The sequence below is a fragment of the Pleurodeles waltl genome, chromosome 1_1 (assembly GCF_031143425.1).
Source record: "Pleurodeles waltl isolate 20211129_DDA chromosome 1_1, aPleWal1.hap1.20221129, whole genome shotgun sequence".
Classification (NCBI taxonomy): Eukaryota; Metazoa; Chordata; class Amphibia; order Caudata; family Salamandridae; genus Pleurodeles; species Pleurodeles waltl.
In genome coordinates, this window is record NC_090436.1 from 603573675 (window position 1) to 603591771 (window position 18097).

General features: G+C 45.2%; 1 protein-coding gene across 2 annotated transcripts in view; it reads right to left on the reverse strand.

Annotated features, from left to right (window-relative positions):
• Positions 1 to 18097, reverse strand: part of PJA2 (praja ring finger ubiquitin ligase 2) — a 215857-nt gene that overhangs the window by 109972 nt on the left and 87788 nt on the right. For both annotated transcript variants that reach the window (XM_069226383.1, XM_069226393.1), the window contains exon 3: positions 13694 to 14789. In XM_069226383.1, coding sequence (XP_069082484.1) covers positions 13694 to 14789 — 1096 coding nt within the window. The remainder of the gene's footprint in view (positions 1 to 13693; positions 14790 to 18097) is intronic.

Genomic DNA, 18097 nt, shown 5'->3' on the forward strand with positions numbered 1-18097 from the left:
ACATGAGTGGCACCCATACGTGGCTCTGGTCATCAGGTGTTATAAGCAAAGCTAACCATAACTTCACTTTAACCTTTGGTACGATCAGGGATTTTTTTTAATGTATTTATATAAAAATCGTACTCCACATGCAACTGTATGTTAGACCTCACCTTCACCTTATCGCTAACCCTTCCTGCACGCTGTATGCAAATGGTACTGGTCACAGGTCCTGCATCTGCATCTGCAGGACCTGTGCCCAACCCACGCATGGGGGCCAAACTCTGCCATGCATGCCTTTGCATAATGTGCAGTGGGGATCCTTGCAGGACCAGTGTCAAACCCATAGGGCCAACTAAACCCTGCAGCACACATGCAATGGTTGTGTACATCATGGGTTGGCTGCAGGGCCGGGCCTAAGGCCAGGCACTGCGCCTAACCTTAGCGAAACGATCAACCACCGCTGCCCAGAGACATGCTGTGCACAGCAGGGGTGGCCTGCAGCCTGGCTTTCAGTTAGGCCTTGCACTCAAACTGCTGTGAGCAGCCAATCACTGCTGTGCACAGCCGAAGTCCATGTACAGAGGGGGTTGGCCTAGTGAAGCTGCAGTGCAAAATAGTTTTTTTCAATTCGTTTGTACCTTTTGCAGGATTAGGGAATCCTGTTCCAGCTTAGGGAATCCTAGAGCCCTTGAAAAGTCAGCAGAGCCCTGGGAGGATCCGGATTCTCAAATCTTGCATTGGATTAGTGAATCCTGAGCTAAAAATCTTATTTTTATAATAACTTTAATATATGAGCCTGGGGGCCAAGTAATCTCGCCATGTGCCCTTTTGCCATTTTAATGTTAATGTTTGCCAACTCAGTGTTCGCTGCACCGTGCTCAGTAACCGCAGTCAACACAGAAATTTTTCTGTGACATCTAACCCATGAGACTGAAGCAAATTTGCCAATCACAGTCAGATGTCCAAATATGCAATTGACATATATAGCCAAACCAGCTTTAAAGTAAGCAGAATAGTGTTCTGCATATTCCCCACAGAGTAGAAAAATACTAACTGCCTGACCACCTGCTCTGCACTATGGAACAGCGCACTCTTCCAAGGGTCTTTATGGAGTTGGGGGAAATTTATTTTGTGTGTTGCTTTACATTATGGCACCATTTGGTGTTTTCAGTAAAGCACACTGTTTAACTTGTATTTTGGCTGATTGGAGACATTCTAACTGCTATATTATTAGAGTATCCCAAAGTGAAGAACACAGCAAGAAACACAGAAACATGCACATGCCTCCACCTACTGGTGATCATGGCATAACCCTGTATAACATAAAACACTAGAGGGGAGAACAGAGGGGTTTCTGTGCTACACTACCCTCTAAAATCAATAACTAAAAATCAACAGCAGCATTATCATACATTTAACACTAACTTTGTTAGTTTAAGATTTGAAACAAGCACATGCCAGTGCTAGCATGTTTAATCTATGTGTTACCGCCTCTTCCAGAGCAGACAAAGTTCATATGGAAGAGCTCCAATGTTTTCAGAGCTCTTCAAGGACTTAAAAAAATAGGCTTGAGTGATTATAACGAAGACCAGGAAGAGATAATTCAGGTCCATAATGAAGAGATACAATTGCTATAGAAACCCTAGCCTATTTTATTGCAAGTTTACTTGGCAAATTTTGAAATTTGATTTGAAATTTGAAAAACAAATTAAATGGAACTCAAGTCTAGTAGATTCATGGCATCAATTGGTCAATATGTTTCAGCCACCTCTTATAGCCCACAACAGGTCTGTGGCTTCCTTTAGGACTGAAAACTAATCTCCTGTCATTATCCCAGAAATGTCAATATCAACAGTATGTATGTATGAGGGAAATCATGCACTATGGGGTAATGGCTCATGAGGGATGGTGTTCATGATGCCCTCTATAGTCACACATTCTTCAAGGGTCGGTACCCAGCAATTGCCCCGACACCACTCTTGGGCCTTCAAAAGTTTTTTTTTCTTCTTTGAAAGCCCCTTCACAGAATAGTAGGGATAGTGACAGGGGATCTTCAACCCCGAAACTGACATTTTGTTCCCACAATATGGTGTAAAACCAGATCTGATCAATACCTCTACAACACTGAGTGGCAATACCACATTTCATTATGTCTTGTAGCAAGCAAATATTCCAAAAAAGGGTTTTTCAGGAAACCACAGCCTCTCACATTTGATATCACCACAAATGGTGTACTCAATGCTTACATTTTCATGGACAGCAAAAAATAAAGCCCATTTTCCCCCAACACCAAAATAGACAATACAAAATGTCTAGTTAGTCAGCAGTAGGTGAAGGGATCTCCGTTATTATTCAATGATCCACAGTAGTGGGCACTAGAGTTCTAAACCAACTGTGGAACAGTTGAGGACATGAAGAACAAAATCATCTATTAGTTATTTCCTTTCTCAACTGCAAATAGGAAGCAATCTAGAACACCCCTGAATAAAGTGACTTCATACAGTACATAAAAAGGCAGCACACTCCGTGGCAGGCCATGAAGATACGAAAGTGTATTGTATCCCACTACCTTTCATCTATTATAGCAGCAGAGCAGACCATGGTTACAGTATGTCAGCGTTCTGAATTCTTTACATTTGGATCACACCAGGAGCAAGCTGTTCCTCCCACCTCATCAGGTACAGGCATGTCAGTGGTAGCCAACTAAAAATTCAGCAACATTCCAATACCTCCGCTGTCCAGCTTCCCTCTGGACCCTACATTGGTAGAGCAGCCTCAGCTCTCCTCCCAGGGGTGGCGGCATTCTCAAGTCCAATTCAGGACAGCCCGAGTAAAACCTATGATGAAGTGTTCAAACATATTTTCGAAGGGAGGCTGGGGCACACTCACTTAGATGTCTGTAGGATAGCATTACAAACTTACTAGCTTAGCATTCCAGCTCCACTAGCTTATGAATCTTAGAAAGGTTTCAGTGAGGGAGGTGGGAGCTCAACAAAGAAAACAAAAAGACTTCTGTTTCAGAAATGCCTGAATCCCATTTGATGAACAACTCCATTCAGGGGCCTTGTGACAGTTCAGGAAAGCAATTTTATCAGAATATAAAAAGAAAAAATACCAATGCACAGCATGCTAACTTCTATGTTCATGAGTCATTTTTGTGTTTCATGGCAGTTCTGAAGTTGCTTATTGATAAGAATACTACTTAAGAGACATCTTGTTTGCATGAGACTGGTGTTTTGCTGCTTATTTTCAGACACGTCGGTACTTCCTACTTTCTGGTACCTTACGAAAGCACACTTATCCAGGATATTTGCCTTGCTTACTCTTGCCCCTCTCTGCATGCCCAGGATGGCAGGAAGGATGGTACCATTGACATTCCAAAGGGATCCAGCAGGTAATGTACAGGATCTGAAAATCTACGGTGGTGGCGAGTGGTGCAGGTGGGTATGAAAGAAGGTGGAAAGGGGAAATTAGAAGGGAGGCACCGATCATGAGTATTCACAATGTGACAAAAGCTCACGCATGGGTTTGTGGTGCTACACGATGGGCCCATAGCTAGGCCCCAAAGCACCAAGAGACTTACATGTTTGACCTTACCAGGCTCTCCAACTCATCCAGGAAGGCAGGAGATACAGCTGCAGGATTCCACGGGCGGCCTGTCAATACCCGGCCCCAATAACAGCTCCTAGGTTATCTCAAAGAACACTGCTTCAGTGCCTACGAAAACCCAATTCTAGGTTACGGCCAACACTAGTCGGTCAAGTATTTTTTAAACCAAAAACTATCATCCATCATCCTCGTTTTCTGGGAGACTGTCACCTACCCACTCGCCTACTCCAATCAATCAATCACTATTTCCATAGCGCGGCTTATCACTCCTGGGGTCTCAAGGTGCTGTTGCAGGAGTGCTGCTCAATAGAATAGCTAGGTCTCGAGGTCCTTACTGAACTGCTTCAGTGATGCGGACTGTCTGAGCAACCCTGACCTATCTCATTCATTTGAGCACTATGGTGTGAAGCAGAATGTCCATAGTGGGCCTATGTCACTCAAGGCTACACATTACAGGCCCTGCTCTCAGTGTGCAGTTGGAGTCACCCAATAAAGACTTGCAGTGGCAAACCTCCCAGCTGTTTTGGTCAGTTTCATCCTGGCCAGTAGTCACAGATTTGTGTTCCTCTTCACTTGTTTTAACAGCCAAATCCAGCAGAATCACCTATCTACCCTGGGTACAACTCTGGCAGTGCAGTGTTCCACCACTAACAGAGCGAGGAGTTAGAAGGGTTTCACTTAGATGCATGATGTAGCAGATACTCATCAAGCGACCTAAGGTCCTCCTCTCACCTCTATGAGAAGGTCTGACGATTCTGTCCACAGAGCAGAGTCTTTTTGACCCATGGACAACCCAAACTTGGGATAATAGGCAGGAATCAGCATTTGGGTGGCAGCTATCAGCATCTGGGTGGCAGCTGAGCAGGCATTTTCCTGCCGGTCACATAGACAACGTGTTTACCAGATTTAAGAAGAACTCCAGATTTAAGGTGCTCCCAAATAAACTGATCACTTGCAGGGGCTGGTTACAGAGGATAAAAACTTCGATGCAGAGCACTGCTTCCAGATGTAGATTTCTGGTGGGTTGGAATTGGGAGAAGTATGGAGTCAGCAACACACTGTGCCCATCCTGGCATCTGTGTCTTGATTAGAGGCACATTTCTCCTACTTCAATATCTTTTTGACAGCCTTTTCCAACAGTGAAGTCTTTTAATCTAGTATTGAAGCAGTACTAATTACAATGCATTTGCATAATAACACTGGAGCACTGCGGAATATCGGTGGCCTCCCAAGTCAACCACCAGACTATATTAACCCCTCCGCTGCCAGGTCTTTTCCCCTCCTGTGCCGAGCCTTTTTTTGGCTATTTGGCACAGTTCCTACTTAGGCCCTCATAACTTTTTGTCCCCATAAGCTACCTACGCCAAATTTGCGTCCTTTTTTTTTCCCCCAACATCCTAGGGATTCTAGAGGTACACCGACTTTGTGGGGTCCCCTGAAGGAGACCAAGAAAATAGCCAAAATACAGCAAAAAGTTTGTTTAAAGAAAAAAAAATAAAAAAAAAAGAAATAGGGAAAAAGGGCTGCAGAAGAAAGCTTGTGGTTTGCCCCTGAAAATGGCATCAACAAAGTGTTTGCGGTGCTAAAATCACCATCTTCCCAGCTTTCAGGAACATGTAGGCTTGAATCAGAAAACCCCATTTTCAACGCAATTTTGCCATTTTACTGGGAAATACCCGATTTTTTACTATTTTTTGTCCTTTCAGTCTCCTTCCAGTTAGTGGCAGAAATGGGTGTGAAACCAATGCTGGATCCCAGAAAGCTCAACATTTCTGAAAAGCAGACAACATTCTCAAAATTCTGAATTTAGCAAGGGGTTATTTGTGTAGATCCTACAAGGGTTTCCTACAGAAAATAACAGCTGAAATTAAAAAAATATTGAAATTGAGGTGAAAAACAGCCCTTTTTATCCACGTTTTACTCTGTAAATTTTTCCTGCGATGCCAGATTTTTGAAAGCAATATACCATTACGTCTGCTGGACTCTTCTGGTTGCGGGAATATATAGGGCTTGTGGGTTCATCCAGAACCCTAGGTACCCAGAGCAATAAATGAGCTGCACCTAGGAATGGGTTTTCATTGTATACCGGATATACAGCAATTAGTTTGCTGAAATATAAAGAGTGAAAGATAGGTATCAAGAAAACCTTTGTATTTCCAAAATGGGCACAAGATAAGGTGTTGAGAAGCAGTCGTTATTTTGCACATCTCTGAATTCCGGGATGCCCATACTAGCATGTGAATTACAGGGCATTTCTCAAATAGACGTCTTTTTTATACACAGTCTTGCATTTGGAATGAAAAAATGTAGAGAAAGACAAGGGGCAATAACACTTGTGTTGCTATTCTGTGTTCCCCTGAGTCTCCTGATGAAAATGGTACTTCCCTTGCGTGGGTAGGCCTAATGCTCGTGACAGAAAACTGACGATTTCGGCCTCTATCTCAGCCGGCACCTAGGGAAGCCTACCAAACATGCGCATTTTTTTAAAACTAGACACCTAGGGAAACCCAAGTTGGGGTGACTTGTGGGGCTCTCACCAGGTTCTGTTTACCCAGAATCCTTTGCAAACCTCAAAATCTGGCCAAAAAAAAAAACACTTTTTACTCACATTTCGGTGACAAAGTTCAGGAATCTGAGAGGAGCCACAAATTTCCTTCCACCCAGCGTTCCCCCAAGTCTCCCAATAAAAATGGTACCTCACTTGTAGGCCTAGCCTACTGGTAGGCCTAGCACCCGCGACAGGAAATGCCCCAAAACACAACATGGACACATCACGTTTTTCTAAAGCAAACAGAGCTGTTATTTGCAAAGTGCCTAGCTGTGGATTTTGGCATCTAGCTCAGCCGGCCCCTAGGGAAACCTACCAAACCTGCACATTTTGGAAAACTAGACACCTAGGGGAATCCAAGATAGGGTGACTTGTGGGGCTCTCAACAGGTTTCGTTATCCAGAATCCTTTGCAAACCTTAAAATTTGACAAAAAAAAAAAAAAAACTTTTTCCTCACATTTCGGTGACAGAAAGTTCTGGAATCTGAGAGAAGCTACAAATTTCTTTCTACCCAGCTTTCCCCCCCCAAGTCTCCCGATAAAAATGGTACCTCACTTGTGTGGGTAGGCCTAGTGCCTGCGACAGGAAATGCCTCCTAACACTATCTGGACACATTAAAATTATCCCCCCAAAAAATACCTGTTTTTGGGGGGGGGGGGGTGGAACACCTGTGTTTTTTGGTCCTGGGCTCAGCAGCCATCTAAGGAAACCTACCAAACCCGGACATTTCTGAAAATTATACACCCGAGGGAGTCCAGGGAGGTGTGACTTATGTGGATCCCCAAATGTTTTCGTACATTTGAATCCTCAGCAAACCTCAAATTTAGCTTTAAAAATAAATAAATAAATAACATTTTTCCCAGTTGCCCGGTAAAAATGATACCTCACTTGTGTAGGTGGGCCAAGTGCCTGTGACAGGGAAGAGTCAAAAATGTTGAAATTGATGGGGAACCAAAGCAGGTCCAAAAGGGCAGTTTAAGTAAAAAAAAAAAAAAAAAAAAAACATTTAGGCTGACAAGTGCAGCAGTGCAACAACGTTGGGTGGTAGGAATTCTGTGGATTCCTGCAGATTCTGGAAGGTTCCATCACAATGTGGGAAAAAAGTATGATTTAGAGCAAAGTTGGAGGTTTGCAGGGCATTGTGGGTAAGAAAATGTTGCGGGGTGCATGTGAAGCACACCACCCTGGAATTAACCAGATGTTTAGTTTTCAGATGTGTCTACGTCTTGTGGATTTTTCTACATGGCAGCGTCCCAAAGTCAAAAAAGTGCAGCCCTCACCATTTCAAGTAGGACGATTTTGAGAGTTACCAAGCTTTCATGGCCCAAACGTAAAATCAAAACCCGAAATAATCAAATGTCCTCTTGCTTGCCATGGGATAAGATGTTTTAGTGTGCGGGGGGAGAACTGAAAGACTGTTACCCCCCTTCAGTTGGGGTGGGTCATAGTCAGGCCAATACTCGTTGGTAGTCACCACTCCACTTTTTTTTTTTTTCCCCTGGCATCTACAGGGAGTGCAGAATTATTAGGCAAATGAGTATTTTGACCACATCATCCTCTTTATGCATGTTGTCTTACTCCAAGCTGTATAGGCTCGAAAGCCTACTACCAATTAAGCATATTAGGTGATGTGTATCTCTGTAATGAGAAGGCGTGTGGTCTAATGACATCAACACCCTATATCAGGTGTGCATAATTATTAGGCAACTTCCTTTCCTTTGGCAAAATGGGTCAAAAGAAGGACTTGACAGGCTCAGAAAAGTCAAAAATAGTGAGATATCTTGCAGAGGGATGCAGCACTCTTAAAATTGCAAAGCTTCTGAAGCGTGATCATCTAACAATCAAGCGTTTCATTCAAAATAGTCAACAGGGTCGCAAGAAGCGTGTGGAAAAACCAAGGCGCAAATTAACTGCCCATGAACTGAGAAAAGTCAAGCGTGCAGCTGCCACGATGCCACTTGCCACCAGTTTGGCCATATTTCAGAGCTGCAACATCACTGGAGTGCCCAAAAGCACAAGGTGTTCAATACTCAGAGACATGGCCAAGGTAAGAAAGGCTGAAAGACGACCACCACTGAACAAGACACACAAGCTGAAACGTCAAGACTGGGCCAAGAAATATCTCAAGACTGATTTTCCTAAGGTTTTATGGACTGATGAAATGAGAGTGAGTCTTGATGGGCCAGATGGATGGGCCCGTGGCTGGATTGGTAAAGGGCAGAGAGCTCCAGTCCGACTCAGACGCCAGCAAGGTGGAGGTGGAGTACTGGTTTGGGCTGGTATCATCAAAGATGAGCTTGTGGGGCCTTTTCGGGTTGAGGATGGAGTCAAGCTCAACTCCCAGTCCTACTGCCAGTTCCTGGAAGACACCTTCTTCAAGCAGTGGTACAGGAAGAAGTCTGCATCCTTCAAGAAAAACATGATTTTCATGCAGGACAATGCTCCATCACACGCGTCCAAGTACTCCACAGCGTGGCTGGCAAGAAAGGGTATAAAAGAAGGAAATCTAATGACATGGCCTCCTTGTTCACCTGATCTGAACCCCATTGAGAACATGTGGTCCATCATCAAATGTGAGATTTACAAGGAGGGAAAACAGTACACCTCTCTGAACAGTGTCTGGGAGGCTGTGGTTGCTGCTGCACGCAATGTTGATGGTGAACAGATCAAAACACTGACAGAATCCATGGATGGCAGGCTTTTGAGTGTCCTTGCAAAGAAAGGTGGCTATATTGGTCACTGATTTGTTTTTGTTTTGTTTTTGAATGTCAGAAATGTATATTTGTGAATGTTGAGATGTTATATTGGTTTCACTGGTAATAATAAATAATTGAAATGGGTATATATTTTTTTTTGTTAAGTTGCCTAATAATTATGCACAGTAATAGTCACCTGCACACACAGATATCCCCCTAACATAGCTAAAACTAAAAACAAACTAAAAACTACTTCCAAAAATTTCAGCTTTGATATTAATGAGTTTTTTGGGTTCATTGAGAACATGGTTGTTGTTCAATAATAAAATTAATCCTCAAAAATACAACTTGCCTAATAATTCTGCACTCCCTGTAGTATACTTTCTAGCCCGCCCTCCCCCCAGGGTGTGGATCGGGGGGTAACTGCCCCATCTGCCCACTGGTGGGCAGAACAACTTTGGCCCCATTTATTTGGGGTAGGGTTATGGCCATACCCCACCCTCTTATTTTGGGAAAAAGAAATCCCTGGTGGGCTTTCTGCCCCCCTTAGGCAGATGAGCCTTCCAAAAATAGGGCGATATGCCCAAGGGGAGCAGATATGGCCAACAGTAATGTGCCTCCATGGGGTGCGAACCTTGCCCAAGGGGCTGCCCCCCAAACACACACGCACACACACCCCCCCCCCAATCCCTGGTGTCTAGTGGTAAGAAAAATAGGCCGATATGCCCCCAAGGGAGGCAGAAATGGCCTAAATACAATTTGCCCCCCAGGGAAGGGACCCTTGCCTAAGGGGTCGCTCCCAATACATAAAAACAAAGTAAATAAAAAATATATATATATCCCTCGTATCTAGAAGTTTCTTCCCCCCTGGTGGCAGATCGGCCTAAAAATCCCCCCCCCCCCCCCCCCCCCCCGGGGAGCAGCTGCCAGCGCGATGGGAGGTGACCTCTGATGAGGTCAGCAGCAATTGCTGGCTGACATCAGACGTCACGGGGGGAGGGGAAGCAATTCTCCTTCCAGACCTGCTATAGAGAGGTGAGGGAGAGCCCGCGGAGGGAGCATTAGCACACCCTCTGAGCTCCAGTGCCAGGAAGTAATGGTTATGTCCTCGGCACAGGAGCACTGTGCCACGGGACATAACGATTACGTCCCCGGCACAGAACTGGTTAACGTCAGAATGCGTGCTATACAAAATGGCTACAACAAAACATGTTTCATGTATAGATCATAGTAATTGTGCTTGAACTTTATAAGGAGAAAGCAGTTAAGTAAAAGAAAGGCTGTTTCTACAGCTTGGTTGGTTTGAGGCATTTGCGAACAATTCTGGTCAGTAAGCACACCCAAGCTATTGGCTGCTGTGATTAAGGTCATAAAACTGGTCAGGCTGAATTATGGACAGCAGCTGACTACTTAACTATTGTATGGATCTTTGTTTTTTGAAGGATTTAATCTGATACACTAGGTTCACTAGTTTACTGTCAGAGGCATTAAAATAAACCCGGTATGAAGTACCATACGGGCCTCTGCGGAGATTGACTCGGATCATGCTCGCCAATTCTTATTAGACATTCCACTTCCTTAACTGCCCCCTACGGAGGGCAGCAATCTTGGATGACCCTCTAACGAGCGAGGAAGTTAATGAAGCAATCTCTTCACTGGGAGCGGGAAAGACTGTTGGACCCGACAGCTTTCCATCGGAATACTATAAAGTGTTGAGATGACCTAACACCGCACATTAAAGCCTTATTTGAGGAGGTAGACCGAACGGGCTCCTTTCCGGAAGGATTAGACGTGGCCACTATTGTGGTGCTTCCCAAAACACAGCCACCGTCACAGCTGTGTGCTGACTACAGACCAATATCCCTTATTAACAGCGAGGAGAAGATTTATGCCGCGATTCTTGCCTCACGACTTAAGAGGGTCCTGGAACTGCTGAGTCATTCGGATTAGTGTGTATTTATTGCTAACCGAAGCACACAACATTGTATACGTCATCTTCACGTGGCCTTAGCATTGCACCACCAGTTACCCCAGAACCTGGCACTTTTATTTGTTGATTTCAAGAAGGCCTTTTATACCGTTGACTGGGGGTTTCTTTTCCTAATATTGCAGTGCGCGGATTTGGGGCCTAGATTCTGTCAATTGGTCCGTGCCTTATACGGCAAGCCCATGGACAAGTGCAGGTCAATGGTATCCTATCCTCCACTTTCTCTATCTGCCAGGGAACGCACCATGGCTGTCCCCACTTCTTTTTGCCCTGGCCATTGAGCCTTTGGCACTGCTGTTTAGAACTGACCCATTTTATTGTGGTTGGAATTGGGGAAAGGCATCTGAAGATCGAGTGGCGCTCTATGCCGATGATGTTTTGCTATACATGACGGAACCCATTGAGTCTGGCCCGAGGAGCTTTCATCTTCTGCGTTGTTATGAGGAGGCATCAGCGCTCAAAATTAACCCTGCCAAGTCGGTGCTGGTGCCCCTGGCAGTGTCACAGGACTGCTACGATTGGCAGGGGGTAGTGCCCATTCGCAGACTGAGCTTCAAATACTTCGGTATATAGGTGACCCGTCCCCCGGAACTAACATGGTACCTGGAGCCGCAGCTGTGTCGAATCAAGGCGGACTTACAGAGATGGCCAGCGCTGCCATTAAACGTTCTAGGCCCTGTGGCCTTATATAAGATGAGGATACTGCCGCGTATTTTATATGTTTTCCAGAACTTCCCATTCCCTATTCCACGTTCCTGGTTCCATACATCAGATAGAATCAAAACTTCATTCCTATGGTATCGCTCGAGACACCAGACTGCGCTGCAGCACTGCCAGAGGGGGTATACGATGGGAGATGGGCATGGCTAACCTTTACTAGTATTACCTAGCGACGCAGCTCCTGGTAGCGCAGGACTGGTTTAGTGTGGGGTGGGCCGATCCGGCTTATCAGCTGGAATTAGCTACTCTTGGCTTTCCGCTTATTCTAGACCTCTTCTATGGATCATAACTTCCCTGTGGGATAGACCTAGTGACTAGAGCAGTTTTTCCTGGGATGGCGGGAGTCCCTGCAGCACACTCAATGGAACAATGTCATTACCCAACAGACCCCATTGTGGCAAATGGCTAAACAAATCGGCTACACTGAGTGGGTTTGAGAGATGGGATTTGGTGGGCATTTCACAGCTGGGCGATGTATGGAAAGGGGATGCCATGTGATCCTTTCAGGATTTGCAAACCAACTTTTAACTCTTCCCGCAGGCAGTTCTTTAGATACCTCCAACTCTGCCATGCCCTAAGCGTGCACTTATCCCGCACTGACACACTACCGGAATGTAGTCCACTGGAGGCCAAATTACTAATGGTAGTGCTGGGGAAGAAAGGGGTGTCCCAGATTTACAAGATGTTAATTAACCATGCCCTGGGCAACCTAAACCATATCAGAGATAAATGGGAGGGATGGCTGGGACCTACTGGAGGCGGCAGACTGGATGGATGCGCTATTGGCACCTAGACTACTAGCGGTGTCAGCAGGGTTGTGATTGGTGCAAATGTATTTTTTGTATGGGTCATGCCTTTCTCACGACCGGCTGCACCGGGTGGGCCTCTGCCCCTCTACTCTAGGTCATCGGTGCTCAGAAGAAGCGGCGGACTTCTTTCATATGGTATGGAAATGCCCACGCAGAGGTATACTGGGGTAAGATAAATCGTGAACTGAATGCAGTGATGGGAAGCAACAAATGTCCCCAAAACTGGTACTGTTGGGTGCAATGGAGGAGCTGGAGGGCCCAAGGGCAGACCGTACATTCATGGGAACTGCCCTTTTGCTGGCAAAAAGACATTGCAGCCCACTTGGAACTCAGCTACTGGTCCGTCCTTCCGGAAATGGAGGCATGGAGTTGATTGGTATGCAAGCCAAGTAAAGTCAGTCTATGAGGTGCGGGGATGCCTCCATAAACACATAAAGGTATGGGGGAATTGGCTGAGTTTTCTCCCATGAACGCTTACAGTTGTGAACGCTTACAAATGTGTGCTCTATGCCGAATAATGTTAATATGGAGATGCCATACTGTCAATTTATGCTGTCTTTATGAGGTTGATGTTATGCTGGCAGCACCAGGACCTACCTGTGCATTTCTGTCTGTCTCTCTTTTCCTTTTATCTCCCATTCTTTCCATAAAACCAATAAAAATAATTTAGATTGAAAAAATGAAAATAAACCTGGAGTCCTACTTTGCTACAGTTTTAATGTGCAGAATGGTCTTGGTGGCACCCGCAAAGTTAAAAACCAAATATGTACAACAACAGGACACAGACCTGTGAACTCCACAGTGTTTTTCCATCTCGGTAAAGAAGAGAAGGAAGAAATGGAGCATATGCTCTATAATAATTAAACTGCTAGGCAGACACAGACACACACACATGCTTCCCTTTATCGTTACGCTCCCATGAAAAAGAATTTGGCACAATTTTCAAAGTAAAAGTTTCCCAAGAAGAGAGAAAGAAGTCTTCAAAATGTACACCTTCCACACCAGGCAGAATTAAAATGCTATATTTTTCAGATACCAAATCGCAGAGCCACTGAGTAGCAAATGAGAGGTCTAGAATATAGGCTGAGGCCGTAAAAAAAATTTCCAATCTTAAAAGCTAAAAACATCCAAACCGAGCCCAAAATGGAATGGACTACATGCACAGGCCTTAACAGACCAGGTTTTATTCAAAACTCTAAACACACAACATCGAATTCTTGTTCTTCTATAACACAGTGCTTATATGATTGAACAAAACGAATGGGGCGAATAAAGTATTAATAGGAAAAAACAAGACAAAGAAATATGTGCAATGATGAACAACATGACGTGAACATTTACCTGTTGTCGTCCTTGCTTGAACTAGACACATTCCTGCTGTAAGATTCAAAATCCTCCCAAAATGTGGCTTCATCCATAGCACCATTTTTGTCCTTCTCTGCCCCCTTATCTTGCTTTTCCAAGTCATCAGTTGGCTGCTCCTGAGCACCTAAGTAGTCCCGTGGGTCAAAGAACATATCGTCCTGCATTTTTTCATTAGCTGTCCTCAAAGGAGCCTTGGACCTGCCAGGTGGGTCCTCTACACTGTCTTCCCACCTCCTAATCTTTTTTTTATGTTCTTCCCCTTTCTGCTCTTCCTCTGAAGTCCGCTGTTTTTTCTTATCTATCTGGCTCCCACTCGACTGTTTTCTAATTTTAGGCCTAACCACAAGTTCAGAGGAATCTGATGATGAGGATTTGTCAGTGGTATTTAGGTCATTATAAATTGACAAGGTGTTCCTTCCAGAGGAATCAGGTTTGTTGTTCTGCTGCACTTCACAGTTCAAAGTGATACTGTTCACACTTCTGGGAGAGACATCAGCTTCAGCTGTTGAGCGTCTTCTCTGTAGTGTCCTTTCATTATTCAGTGGTGTCAAATCCATACCAAGTGTGGACTGACTTAGGGGACTTGAGGTAAATGTCTCCAAGTCTTCCATTTGATCCCTATGATTTAAAGAAGGCAGGTATGACTGAAGACCACTCAAAGTCTCCACATCTTTCTCCAGCTCTAACAACATGTGATCAAGAGTTTTCCGTAATTTTCCTTCCTCCTCAGTTAAGGAAAAACAATCCTCTGTAAATTCTCCATCAAATTCTCCTTCACTGCTCTCTGGCTCATAGGAGTCAATATTTACCAAAGTAATCCCATTCGGTCTAGTAGTCTCTGACGTTTGTACATGATAGCCTTGTGAAACCTTTACTCGCTCGTAACTCCTGCTCAACGTCCGCTGGTCTGTTCCAGTCCGTCGGACTGCAGAATACACTGAATCGCTTCTTTTTGTTGGGCTTACCAGACCTCCACAGACAGACGCTTCAGGTTTGACAATTTGTAAACAAGGTCTATTTGTGAATGAGGGATATGGACCAGGAATCACGGGAGAAGAACTTTCAGAGGACCCTGAAAAAAAAGAACATAAGGATTAGCATTACTAAACAAAAGGTATAGTGTTTTTTAAAAGGACCAGAAGTATTGTGAACACTATTTCTGAGACAACGCAGAAACTTCTCCATGAAGTTACACACATTTGAAACAGTGGTGGTTTTCTTTTGCAAACTCACTGCTCTCCTTGAAGGGTTTCTCCATTTACAATAGGAGGTAAGTTAGTAATAAATAATTTAGCAAAAATATAGCCATACTTGACTTGTCCTACATCTAAATAAACATTTCCTGATGATTCATAATATTGAAGTAGTCTATGATGGTCAGCGAAAAACACCTGAAGAACAAGTTACTTACCTTCGGTAACGCCTTTTCTGGTAGATACATTAGCTACCTGTGGATTCCTCACCTAAAGAATTTTCCCCACGCGCCAGCATTCAACGGAAATTTTTCTTCTAGCTCTGCATGTCGACGATGACGTCACAATTGCCCGACTCCCACGCGATGCCGTATGACGTCATCCAGGCAATAAGAGGTCCTAGTCGACGTGCAGACGTCAGTGATCACCATTTTTTACGTGCCTTTGAGGTGAACAGGAGAACATTGACACTACAGATGTGATATGAACACATCAATCAAACTTATATACCAACATTTATTTCCACTAATATGAAACATAACCAATAGAAATAAACAATCCACTGCATACAATCCTACCATACGAAATATATGCATAAATATATATACATATATACGCGTCCTTTTTTTTTATTTTTTAAATATATATATACTTAAACAAATATATACACATATATAAATCATTGCATCAGTATATACATATGTACAACATACAGGTACTCACCCAAGGAAATCTTGTTAAGACCAGCCAGGCAACGGGGAGGCGGGTGGGCACGTGAGGAATCCACAGGTAGCTAATGTATCCACCAGAAAAGGCGTTACCGAAGGTAAGTAACTTGTTCTTCTGATGGCTACAACTACCTGTGGATTCCTCCCCTAAAGAATAGAGTCCCAAAGCAGTACCGCACTCGGTGGTGGGTGCCTGAATGGTCAAACCAAGAAATACTGCAGCACAGAGCGTGCAAAATGGCCATCCCTCCTAACTGCAGAGTCCAAACAATAATGCTTGGCAAAAGTGTGGAGGGATGCCCAAGTTGCCGCCTTGCAGATGTCAACCACAGGAACACCTTTAGCTAAGGCCGATGAAGCCGCCTTAGCCCTGGTGGAATGGGCTCGTAGCCCCACAGGAGGTTCCTTTCTTGCCAAAGAATAACACAATTTGATACAAAGAATGACCCACCTAGAAAGCGTTCTCTTGTGGACAGCTTTGCCTCTCCTCTTCCCCACGTAACCGACAAGGAGCTGATCGTCCTGTCTGAACTCCCTCATCCTGTCGACGAAGAAGCTCAACGCTCTTCTTGGGTCAAGTCGGTGAAGCTTCTCTTCCAAAGGAAGAAAGAGTGATGGACAGTCCTAAATGAAAGGGTGTAACAACCTTCGGTAAGAAAGCCGCCTTGGTCCTTAACACCACTTTGTCCCTGTAAAAGGAAGTATATGGGGGTTCCACACTAAGAGCCTGGAGCTCACTCACTCTTCTAGCAGATGTAATGGCAACCAGAAAACCGTTTTTAAAACCAAAAGCCTCAAGGGACAAGAATGCATCGGTTCAAACGGTGAACCCATAAGAAAGGTCAACACTAAGTTCAGATCCCACCGTGGCATAACGAATGGAGTGGGCGGAAACTTGTTAGTGAGACCCTTAATGAACCTCAAAACAATTGGGGACCTAAACAAGGAGGGTTGGTCTGAAAGGCACAGAAAGGCTGACAGCGCGGATAAATAACCCTTAATAGTGGCAAATGCACAACCCCTCTGTGCCAAGGATAACGCAAACGACAGTATGTCAGATAAGCGGGCACGCAAGGGATCAATTTGATTCTCTCCACACCAAATCACAAATTTAGCCCACCTGCTTGCATTGATAGATTTGGTGGAGTGTCACATGGCCGATAATATAACTTCCACCACCTCAGGTGGGAGAGAAAAAGTACTCAGATTGCAGGCTCTGGAGGTGGGGGTGTTGAACCTGCCCCTGGCGACTGCGAGAGGAGGTCTGCCCTGTAAGGGAGGCAGAGCGGAGGGCACAGAGAGAGTTGGAGGAGGTCCGAATACCACACCCTTCTTGGCCAATCCGGAGCTATTAAGATGACTTGGGCCCGGTCTTGGAGGATCTTACTCAGGACCAGAGGAATCAAGGGTATGGGGGGGAAACGCGTAAAGCAACTGACCCTTCCAGGACATCTGAAACGCGTCCCCCAAAGCTCCTTGCACCGGATACTGGAGGCTGCAGAATGACGGGCAGTGCGCGTTCTCCCGAGTGGCAAACAGATCTATCTGTGGATACCCCCCCACACCTGGAAGACGTAAAGGACCAGGTCTGGATGAAGACGCCACTCGTGATCGGTCGAGATGCGCCGACAGACTGTCCGCACACACGTTCAGAACTCCGGCCAAATGGTTTGCTATCAAGCAAATCCGATGGTCCTGAACCCAGGACCAGAGCCGTAGAGCTTCTCTGCAGAGAAGATACGACTCCACTCCTCCCTGCTTGTTTATATACCACATCGCAGTAGTGTTGTCTGTTAAGACTTGAACCAACCGACCGCGAAAGGAGGAAGGCCTTGAGAGCCAGACGGACCGCCCGCAATTCCAACAGATTGATGTGAAACATCTGTTCCACTGGAGACAAATGACCTTTGACCTCCAGGTCCCCTAGATGAGCATCCCTACCCTAGAGTGGAGGCATCCGTTATCACTGTGGCCACCGGAGGTGGCAGCGAGAACGGCTTTCCTTGGGAAAGGTTGCCGTCCGCAGCCCACCATTGAAGATCCGCTGCAGCATCTCTGGAGATTTTTATCGATTCCTCAAGATCTCTTCTGTGTTGAAACCACTGCCTGTGGATGCACCACTGAAGAGCCCTCATGTTCCAGCGTGCATGAGTGACCAGCAGAATGCAAGAAGCGAACAGATCGAGCAGACGAAGGACCTTGAGGACTGGAACGACCGCTCCATTCTGGAACATTGAAATCAACGCCTGAATGTCCTGAATCTGCTGCGGCGGAGGAAAGGCCCGATTCAATGTTGTGTCCAGTACTGCCCCTATGAACAGGAGGTGCTAAGAGGGCTCCAGGTGAGATTTGGGCACGTTCACCAAAAAGCCCAGATCGAACAACAACTGGGTTGTTGACTGCAGGTGACGCCGCAGGAGCTCCGGAGACTTGGCTTTGATCAACCAATCGTCCAGATA